The 12,173-nt window shown below is 37.9% G+C and overlaps 1 protein-coding gene across 13 annotated transcripts in view; it reads right to left on the bottom strand.

Annotated features, from left to right (window-relative positions):
- Positions 1–12,173, bottom strand: part of mecom (MDS1 and EVI1 complex locus) — a 149,384-nt gene that overhangs the window by 79,173 nt on the left and 58,038 nt on the right. For all 13 annotated transcript variants that reach the window (XM_026282110.1, XM_026282112.1, XM_026282104.1 and 10 more), the window contains exon 2: positions 5,816–6,171. In XM_026282110.1, the coding sequence (XP_026137895.1) occupies positions 5,816–6,171 (356 nt within the window). The remainder of the gene's footprint in view (positions 1–5,815; positions 6,172–12,173) is intronic.

The following is a 12,173-nucleotide window of genomic DNA, read 5'->3' as shown; positions in this document are numbered from 1 at the left end:
AAATTTGATTTCCTCAAGCAAAGTTCGCTGATATCAGCATAGCGAAGTTTCACTGATCCACAACAAAATACGCTTGCCCGTGTTCCCCACGTTTGTAATGGAAGCCTCATGAGTGTGTGAAGAGATGTGCGAGTGTGTGAGTTTATTAAACTGTCTTTTGGAGAGCCCGCAGCAGGGCGCCATTCTTGTTTTGTGTTGAGTGAGAGAGAGAGAGAGAGAGAGAGAGAGAGAGAGAGAGAGACGGGAAGAGGTTGGTTCATTTTAATGAAACCCCACCTTCTCCTCCCCACAGAGCTTTTGACCAGGTACACCCCCCACACCCAAACACACACCCCCAATTCTTACACATCTAATGAGGTCACGACCTTCCGAGACACCCCCCTCACCTGGCATTGTGACACACACACACACCTTACCCTGCTAAAAGAAGTGCCTTTGTCCCACCATCATTTGTATACCAACTCTACAAGCGTTTAACCCCCGGCTTCCCCATCCCGCTGAGAAACACAGAAAGAAAGCGAGAAGCAAAAATTGAACTATTGTAAGCCAGCAGATTTTTTTGTAATCCATTTTTTTTTTTTTTTTTTGCTTTCTCATACTCTTTATTCACAATCACACAAAAAAAAAAGCATCCAAAAATGTTTGCCACACCTGGATGAGCTTAAACAATTGATTAAATATTTATATAATAAACAGCAATATAATACTATAACACAATATATAATAGATCATTTTTTTATGAATTATTAATAAAATTAATTGCATGGTTTTATTAGTGCTGTCGAATGATTAATCACGATTAATCGTATAAAAAAAAGTTTACATAATATGTGTCAGTGGTTTGTATATTTATTATGTCTATATAAATACAAACACATGCATGTATAGATTTAAGAAATTTATTAAATATATTTATATATAATATAATAAGAATATAAATATAGAAATGTATATACATGTAAATATTTTCTAAATATATACTGCATGTGTGTGTATTTATATATACACAATATAATAATTGGATGTGATTAATCGTTTGACAGCACTAGTTTTAGTTTTTTTTTATTTAGAGGAATTAATCAAATGTTTTCCTAACATATTTGGAACAGTGTTCTTTTACATAAGCCAATCTCTTTGAATCTGCACAAAATCGGTAATGTTGGTGATTAATGTAACGAATATTCCACATTTAATACTAAAGTAATAATATATCATACTGTGTGTTAAATTAAATTGTATATTTTAGAAATTAAGGATACAATTATTAAAATTTTTGATGATAATTTTCTCACTGAGATTAAAGTGCATACGTAAAATGCAACAGAAAATTTCACCATGTCTTTAAATCACTCAGATCCACAAAAGCAAGGATGAGACTTTTTTTTTTTTTTTTTGCGTTTTATTGTAGCCGGGATTGGAACCCGAGACGTGCAATGGCACTTTAATCAAGGATATCAGCACCAAGGATGAGACTTTTAAATGTAAATCATTCAATATATTAGGCAATCTGTTTAATTTACTCGTAAAATACCAGTTTTAGTCCACTGTGGAGTGCACACGTTTTTTTAATTTTTCACAACTTCTCATTTAAAGTAATAAAAACAATCAGACACACACTGAAGAAAACGTGAAATGGCATTTGCAAAGCACTTAGCGTCCTAAATGTGATGTGGCATTTAATTATCCATCAGGATAATCAGGGTGTCAGGAAATGATTGGTTAATATTAGTGTTCCCATTCACGTGGCCTTGTTTAGGTCAGCAATCAGAGCGGGAGAAAATGATTACTCTCTGTTGAAAGATTACAAAAAATAACGCTAAATAAAAGTGCATGTTGATTTCATGTTGTCTTCAAACCGAGCGGCAGTGAAGCTGTGCCAGTATTGTGTACTGTAGACCGATCCAGTCCCAATACAGGAAACCTCTTTCTCTTCCTCGCTCTTTCTCTCTATCCTCCTGAGAACTCCTGGGTGAAGGAGTGGAAGCGTTCTCAGTGAATACTTTAAAACATAATGCTTCATAAAAACACATGAGATGAGTTTTAGAAGTCTTTCTGAATGGCTTGTGTGTGTGGGGTCAGTTTCCCTGAGACAGGGATTAAACTTCCTTTCGGGCCCTGAAAACGAGAGGAGGAATATATATCGGAAGGGAAGAATGAGGGAAGACGAGGAGCGGATAAATATTTCTGAGGAAGAATGACAGATCGAGCATTCGGGAGCGGAAGAGTGACAGACAGAAGGGACAGAGGGAGAGAAAGAGAAGGTTCCAGCACAAAAGAGACAGACAGAAAGAGAGAGAAGTTGGAGAGCAGGATAGCGGGATGAAAAGACAGACGAGTGTGGGGACAGGCATGCTGAGGAGGCCTAATCCCTCACCCCTATTCACACGCATTCTTAATCTCCAGCCACGTACACACACACACACACACACACACACACACACACACACACACACACGGTGCTAATCTCCTACGTCCCCTCCATCTATGTGCTTCACTCAAAAGGTGCACAAAAGCTCCTGGACACCTCCCTCACTGCCACACACACACACACACACACACACACTTATACCTATACACATAAACACAACAAACTTACACATCCTTTGAAGGGTCAACACACACACTGACCTGTTCTAGACAGTCAGGACGCTTCAAAACGTCAATGCAAAATGTTTTTTGTGCATTGTGTGTGTTGGTGAGGCAGGTGGTTGTTTTATTTACTGAAGTCATTTCAACTCGTAACTCAACAGCTTCCATTACTCAAACACACACACTACAAGTAAAGGTATGAATTTATGATGGTGGTTCAGAGAGCTTCTGACCTCTTCAGTGACAAACCTCCCTCATAGTTAGTTATGGACCTTCTAATACACACACACACACACACACACACACGCTCTCTGCATTGAAAATGTAAAAACGCAAACACAACTTACACTTAGACGCACACATATCATTCCCACTGTCATAAAGCTGTCCCAGACACACAATTTTCACACAATTAGAGACAAACATCACAAACACACACTTTCTGTTGCAAACAGACAAAACGATCACAAATATGAACACAGTCACACAAACTAACAAAAACGACAGGTCACAATCAAATAAACACTTGTTCACAAACGAATCACACACCAGCAAATAATCACATAAACACTTCAAAAGACACAAAGATCTTTGCACAATCAAATAAAAACCTGTTCACAATCACACAAGCACTTGTGCACAAATAAAATCAAAACAAATCAAACACCTCCTGTACACAATCACAAGCAAATACCTATGCACAATTCACAGAAATAATCAATCACCTGTACTGAACCACACACACACACACACACACACACACACACACACACACACACAAAAACACACTTGTGCACAACAACACAAACTACCAATCACACTCCAGAACATAATTAGGGCTACAAAAGCAAAAACTTGCACAATCACACAAACTTTCAGTCTCACAAAGAAGCACAACACACACAATCCGGCTCATATAGATGCTTACAAAAATTACAGCGCTTGTGATTTGAATGTCTCTTCCCTCACACACACACACACACACACACACACTTCATCAAAGCCTCCAGATGGGTTCGGTCTTTATCGTACCCCAGCTGGTGACATCACTCTTCCACACGGCAGAACTGATGATGAAAGCAAACAGATCTATCTTAACTCGCATTTACCAAATCAATTTTATTTTTACAGTCTCTTGCATATTGGCATATTGACGGCTTCTCACACGACGGGACGGAGGGAGGGGGTGCAGAGGAGAACGAGAGAAAAAGGCAGGGAGATACGCTTAATGCCATTTACCATATTTAATGTGTCCATGTCATCATTGAATATCCCCTCTGAATAATGTGGCACTTCATCATAAATTCTTTACAACTTATTTACTTAATGGAGAGAGTTATGGGCCGCTGTCAGCCAGCTAATTAAACATAGTGATACAGCACTGCCGTGCCACGCTGTCATCCGTCTCCCATCTCTCTCTCCGTGGCTTCTCTGTTCCTTAAATACATATTATTCAAGCATGCAATAAATTACCGATGGATTAAAATTCATGAAACCTTTTTTCTCTCTCCTTCATTTCCTTCCATAGAGAATGAACAAGCAAGAAAGACAGCGAGAAACAGAGAGAGTGCTTGCTCAAGGGACTGTAAATCCACCATTGGGAGACAGCTGCCTTTTCAATCATATTAAAACCTAATGTTTGCACATGTAAGATTTCTGCCCTGCTGAGAAGGAAAACGACAACTTATGAAGTGAAAAAGGTGGAAGATTAAAATGCAAGTTTAACTGTTGCGTTTTCCAACAAGAAACGTCACAAGAACAAATTCAAGCCTTTAAATTCAAACCATAATTATATATGCCAACCAAACTTAAACCATAATACCACGTCCTGACAAAACATCTCTAAAAAACAGCCTGGAACTGGTTATTAACATTTAAATCATCGCCATAAAAACAGGACCAAAATCTGACCGGAGCAGACCAGAATTAATCATAAACAAACATATCATAAAAGCTGAACATATATAATTCAAAGGGTACTAAAGTGTGTGCAAGCAATTCTGATTCAGCAGTGCTCAAACTATTGCTTAGAACTACAAGGTGTGTTTACAGCCACTATTTTACAGATATCACAAACCATCTCTTTGATACTAAATGGGCGATCTTCAAGAAAGAGGATTGGAGATTCTTTATCAGAGCAGGAGGAGTCTATTTAAACTTTCAATTAGCCTGATACCACTCCTGTGACCTCTCCGGCCTGGTGAAATTAGCCTAAAATGACCCTGACCAACACAACACTCGACCTCTGGCCTTGTCCTGTGACCCGGTTTCGACTGGGAGAGTAGAGTGACTGATATCTGATAGACAGGGCCGTCACGAGGAGGGGCGGCTCAGAGCAACGGACTTTAACCTGGCTAAAAGCAGGATTTATGAGTCTCAGGCTTTAATTGAGTTTGGAAAGTCAAACTCCTCCCACTACGATGACATCACTGAGGGAGAACTGACCACTCCAATCTGTCAGTGAGGTCATAGCGTCAAAAAAGACTAAAGCAATATATAAAGACAACTGTGAGACTGCGGTAATAGCAAAAAGTCGAGGGATTGTTTTTTGTGCAAAATCGGCAGCGAAGAATCGGCCTCATTTTCAATTCATGATTTTGAGTTTCAGTTGAATTGCCAACACCTCACAGAATGTTGGATTAGAATTTGAACTGGAATGACTGGAATCTCTTCAACATTTATATAAATCTTGCACACAACATTTTTCTTGGTAGAAAAACTACTTTCTCGCACTTAAAATTCAAACTGCAATGTTGGTTCCTGTTTGCTAGCTCGATTCAAATTTAGGAACTGAGCTGCAATTTACAATCCATTCTCCAATCACTCCAGAATGGTGCACAACCCTGGTTTGGTGCAATGAATAAGTGTGTGAAATCTTCTGTACATATTTTGAGACTTAAGTGGCATTAAATAGACCCTCAAAGACATTTATATTATGTAATTGGCATAACATTGACCAAGGACTAATGGGATTACGGCAACAGCTAACTGGGGTTAGTGCGAGATCACAGAGTCGAGTAGAGGTGCTTCACCATAAAACATAAAGGCCAGGTTTAATCACGCCGCCTCGCTACTGATGACAGTGAAACCTCAGTCGTAACAGCGGCCCATGAGCTCACGTTATCTCCTGTGCTTTGTCTCCAACCGTGTGGGGATTTTCTTATCTGAACAAAGGCTGTTATCACACTGTAGGAGAACACTTCTCAAATTCATCGTTTTATCCTACCTCCCATGCCTGGGTGGCATTTTCTGGGCTGTATCTGGACGTTTCCTCATAGGGTCCGAGACGTTCTCCCACCTCCAGTCTCCTCCGGCTCCAGATGCCCAGGGTTCCTCTGGTGACGGCTGACTCGCGGACCTCAAAGTCTGGGGGCACCGATTCGACCCCATCCCCGGCCAGGTACACTGAAGTGTGGAATGATGGGTGGAAGAGGGACTGGTCGACTGGGGAAAGCGCATCACCTGATAGGCCAGGGGACGGAAGGTCATTTGCAGTGGCCAGTGTGGCTCGATCTGCATCAGACACTCCGCCAACTTCTTCCAGGTCATCAGAGGCGAAAAGAGAGAAGTCCTCTCCATCTCCTAATCAAAAAGACAGAAACATTGTGAGAATTTAGCTATTTAAAGCGGCAATGCACAATATCTGCACCTCTAATGGTACCAAACTAAATTTTACCATGGTTGTTTGAGCAGCCCAGTACAGTATTGACTCAACCAAAGGAAAACAAAGTAAAGTATTTACTTTAGCAAATCTGTCTGGTGCCTGTAGTGGCAAACTTTAGCTTCGAGACCTCACGTTCATAAATCCCACTGGTCTTATTTTTTCATGTCATCTTATGCATATTAAAACAAATTTTAGTTTTAAATATTAACAACTGACAACAGAGTCAAGTTACAACGGTCAAGTAAAAATGACATCAACTTTAACCATAAAGTATTTTTATGATTTTAAAAACTAAAAATACGTGACAATAACTGAAAGTGAAAATATTATACAACAAACTTTCGTTATCGCTCAGTCAGGTCTGTGCAATATTGGCGGGAAACCACTGCTAATGACATCAATTATGGAAATTGTTGAGATACTTATTATTTCTATAGACAAAAAAATCTAGTCACAGATTAAGATGCCATGGGAAAGGTGTACATACAACCCAAGTTGTTCGAAAATGCTTTATAGTAAGCGCTGACCCTGTCAGATGTTTAAAGCAAATAATATCTGTTTAGGAAGTAAATAACATCTGTAAGTACTTTCCCATATATTGTAATCGGAGGTAAATGAAGAAAATGGGAAAAATCCTTACAGAATATTTGAGGCCTATTACCGGAGCGAAAGATAAATGTGACCCTGGACCACAAAACCAGTCATAAGGGTCTTTTATGTATACATATAAATCAGCTTTTTCGTTGATGTACGGTATGTTAGGATAGGACAAAACACAACTATTTGAAAACCTGGAATCTGAGAGTGAAAGAAAATCATAGGAATTTTACGAAATGTCTTAATGGAACATGATCTTTACTTAACATCCTAATGATTTTTGGCATAAAAGAAAAATCAGTAATTTTGACCTATACAATATATTGTTGACTATTGCTACAAATATATCCGTGCTACTTAAGAATGCTTTTGTGGTCCAGGGTCAGAAATGTCTTTCGCCAGCAACAAACATAGTTACAGTTGCAGCACTATTTAAAAGTACTTCTTTCTATTTGTTTTTGATCCACATTTCCACACCACAGCCAGCCCATATACGCAACCTTTGCAGATACGAGTAAATATACATAGCACCATAAAAACATATTTGACCACTTGAGCAGTTAAACAAACACAGGGAAGGGGAAAGTGGTTTGTGTCTGTGATAACACATAATACAGGCTGGATAAGAAGGTGTCTGGGGTGATAATCATCTTTGAGGCCTCGCCGGTTACGCCCGGTCATCTTCTCCTGAGGCCTGCTTCAGATTGTTTGGATACAGGGGAGGGGGAATCTCCAGTGGGAAGCGCTGACCGATTCTTGGACTCACTGCACTGCCCCCAATACTTTTAAGCTTCCTCTTCACCATTTTTTTTTCCGTCGACCCCAGCGAAGAGGACTCGGTGTGAAAACAGCGGATACTGTATCTGCTTAGGTTAATTATGAGCTGAACACAGGGAGGATGTTGTCTGCTGACCTGTGACCTCTTGCTCAACTCGGAGAGGAAAACCAGCGCGTGGCTGATGAGGGAAGTCTTCATATTGTTTGTCCTTAAATACCATCCCTTCAGGGACTCAAGTATATGATACTGTATAGAAGGGTTTCCAACGTGGATGTGGGTGAAGGAACTGTAGGTGGTTAGTGAAGTTGATGAAAAGCTAATCATTGATTAAACGTAACATTAAAATAAACAAATGGCTGCATAATTAATCAAAACTGAAACAGCAATATATCATAGGCTGCAATTTAATTATAGTCAGCACTGTGTGTATCAGAGTGAAAAGCGGTACTGTGTTCATTTATACACATTCAGCTTATATCTCCATTTTTTCATAGTGGCTTGGATCATGGTAAATCTCAGCAAATGCTATAATTTTTACACGAATTTGGGAACAGAATGCATGCGATGTTCGCATATTTTTTACAACATTTGTCATTAAATTAAATCATATATATTTGAGGATATATTTTACACATGGTTTGGCATGCAAAAATGTTTTTGAACCTGGTAAGCTATCACATCAGCACCAGTATTTTTTTTTAAATTGTTTTATTTATTTTTTTTTAAATGTCAATTGCTTAAATGTGTATTTCATGGTTTTCATGAAAAGTATAAATAATATGGCTCTATTTCTTAAACATCCCCAATCAAGCTGACACAGCAACACTGACTTAACTAGTTGGGCGGGGCTATCTTTTTTCTTCTTCCATCCAATAGCAGACGAGAAGACTTGGGAAGAGTGTTGCCAGTTTGGGAATTTCTTATCGTTGCTACAAAGTTTATTAACATTTTGTGACAAGGAGGTGTTTTGATATTTGTAAAATATATTTAGTGATTTGTTTTGCCGTGTGACATCACCAAGCAACATTTGACAACTTTTCTAACAGGCTATGCTACTTTTCATTGAAGGCATTTGAAAACACATTTTGGGAAACCTGTTTGAAAACAATCAAAACTTATGTTGACATGATTATGCTCTTACGGCAAATACGGTTTTTGAGCATGGACATAAAATCTGCTTTACTTTAAATCTTTCAGACAAAACCTCTTCGGCAAATGCATTTGAATATATATGCTAACGTACATCAACCGCTGGTATCACTAACGCACTGGGACATGGAGAGGCTGTGGCTAAAAGCTAACACACAGTGCTAACATGCTCTACCTAATGTGCCGTTGCTAACACGCTTGGGGCTAACCTGCTGTGCGTGAGTCACGGCGGGGCTAACATGCTGTGGCTAGCACGCTGTGGCTAACGTGTTGTGACAGGTAGTGGTGAGTGCTAATGAGGGCTGGGCCGGCGCTCCTGCACATCTTCCTGTCTCCTCACATTCCTAACACTCAGAGGGGCTCTGCGCTACACGGTGCCGTCAGAGTCACCGTCTTCACGTTCACAACTCCCCTTCAGCCCTATCTCATTAATGATAATCTTCAACTCTTCTTTTGATTAGTGCTAATTTGTATTTTCCACTGATAGTATATTTTGAAGGGATGAAAGGTAATAAATTAACACTAGAAGTAAAAATATTAAAGAGGACATACTCTGGTTCCACTTACTTGTTTTATGATTTTAATGACAAAATATGACATAAATTTACAATAAATATCAAGCTAACTCTGTAACACGGCCAATTTACCTCAATAATATGATGTATTCAGAGATATCTAACAAGAACAAAAATGTAGGACAGGATTTAATTTTATGAAAGTAAAATATTTCATATTCAACACTCAAGTACGATTACGTACAAGGTACGATTTTCTAATGTTTTTAAGATGTCTCTCTTATGCTCACACAGGCTGCATTTATTTGATAAAAAATACATTAAAAACAGTAATATTCTGAAATTTTATTACTTTTCAAAATAACCATTTTCTATTTCAATGTATCTTAAAATGTAATTTATTCCTATGATGAAAAGCCAATATTTTTTCAGCAGTCATTACTTATTATAATCTTGTTGAAAACAAGAAAGTTAAAAAGAATATAATTTTTAATGATTGACTTTCATTCTTAACTGTCATCTTTTAAATCAATTTATTGAATGCATGCTTTCTGAATAAAAGTATTCATTTTCTTTGAATAATAGACACCAATAAATTGCATATCAAGCATTATCACAGTAAATGGGTCAATTTTGACATCATGTTGAATTCAACACTGGATGGATTTGGTTTCAACATGGTTTATATAAGAAAGAGACAGATCAACGATTTGATGGAATCTTTAACAGTTAATCATTCCTTCTATTTTCATGATTTACCGCAAAGACAAGAAGTGAATGCTAAGACATGCAAGCAAACCTCACATACTACAACTTTTCATGCCAGTCGTTATGGTAACAATGTCATCAAGATATTAAAATAAAAAAATAGACACATTAGTGGTCTAGGCACTGTCTAAAATCATATTTCTCCACATCGATGCAGCCAAACGTAGGTATCTCCAGCTTTTTACAGATATTACTCCTGACTCTGAATCACAGGTGATCTGAGAGCACTAAGTCTTTCCAGATGTCGTCTTGTGCCATTTACAATATTTTACTTTGTGGCTCTGCACGCACGCACACACGCAAACGCTTCTGCATGCTTTAAAATGACAGCTGAGGACCCAGTTCAGGCCTCCAATGTACGCCTGTGGATGTGCTAAGCACGAGAGGCCATAACGATCATCCGAGCCATGCCATTTAAAATTGCCCCTGCCCACAGAAAGAGTGAAAGCTAGTTGGCCGCAGTCTTCAAACCCTGGGCTTTTAAAGGTAACCCAATCTCTCCTCTGCCATCCCTCCCTTCCTGCGGCTCCAACTGATCGGCTTCATCCTGCCTGTTAAAGAAAAAACGCTACGGTACAGGACACTCAAAAGCAGTACGGGTATTTCTTTGGGTCTATAAACATATATATTTCTGAAAGGTAAACGTCCCTCAAGAAAAATATACCGAAGTGAAGTGCAGAATGTGGCCTGTTTCTTAAAAATGGCCGTGGTTTGAGTATTAGATTGCAGATAAAGAAAATGGTTTGGCGTGAGCCGGCAGTGAGGTTTTCGCAGAACGTCCCTCTGGTTTTATTTGCTTAGAATTAATTGATTCAATTAGGATAAGAAAATGGATCAACCACTGAATGGTGCACATACGTGAATGCGCGGAGACCACGAGTAACCCAGGATTTTCTGTAATCTGGATCTGTGGATCCTTCTCATCAAAAAAGTTACTCCACCTTCGATTGAGATGATAACATCAGTAGGGACACAAACTAGCAACTATGATGTCATTGCGATAAATGGATATTATTGTCTTGGGAAAAGTCACCTATAGAACATCCTTGATTAGAATGGGACTTTTAAGAACAGAACTGTGACACAACCTATAAATGTCCCGGCAATGATGTCACTTACACCCAACAATCACAATCTGTGAATACGAAAGAATAGGAGCATTTCCTGTCATTTAATAGAGAACATAACTCATCACTTCCTGTTCCACCCTTAAAGTGGCATTTAGAGCACTGGTGAACATGTATGTATGTGTGTGTGTATAAAGATATTCCTTGTTAATGTTTATTTCTCTCTACGTTGACACGTGATTTTGAAAAAAACAATATGGATAGAGCGAGAGCAGTAGATAGAAGGGACAAGAGATAGATGACATGTCAACCACTGGATGAAGTACGTAGTTTACATACATAAACATCAGCGTAGCACACTAACCAATCAATCTCCTTAAACTTTTCATTACTATAGCGTGTTTAATTCATAAACCAGCTGTGTTAGCTGCAGGGATGATATCGAGCCACAGATTTCATACAGTGTGATATTAAAACTGATGTTTTTACCAACAAAGTACACACACATTAACACACACAGGAGCATGTGAAATTCAGCACTGGAACACTCAGGTAATCAGTCTCTTTACATTTATGAATTTGGAAGGCAGTTTTTCTAAAGCAAATTATATCTCACTCAAGATATACATTTTATTAGTTGCATTCTGAAGAAATTAAACCTACAATCCTGCTGTTGAGTGAAAAAAATCTGAGAACACACTGAAAATCTAGATTAAACCTGGGTTTTATTGATTTATAGGAAAAATAATTAAACTGAAAAATAAGTACAATTATAAATAATTTTTTATTTATTTAATTGTATTAAAAAGATTATTATTATTATTATCATTGTAATTTTAAATTTCTAGAATGTAAGAAATTTAGGGAAAATATAATAAATATATATATATATATATATATATTTTAAATACATGTATTTTAGTACATATTTATTACTATTATTATAATAATTATTCATTATTAATATTATCATTTTAAGAATTCAAAAATATAATTAAAATGTACATTAAATACAGTTATAAATGAAAAAAAATATATTAATATTT

Source organism: Carassius auratus, chromosome 15, assembly GCF_003368295.1.
Source record: "Carassius auratus strain Wakin chromosome 15, ASM336829v1, whole genome shotgun sequence".
NCBI lineage: Eukaryota > Metazoa > Chordata > Actinopteri > Cypriniformes > Cyprinidae > Carassius > Carassius auratus.
The sequence above is the reverse complement of the archived record's forward strand: the minus strand, read 5'-3'. Positions and strand labels throughout refer to the sequence as shown.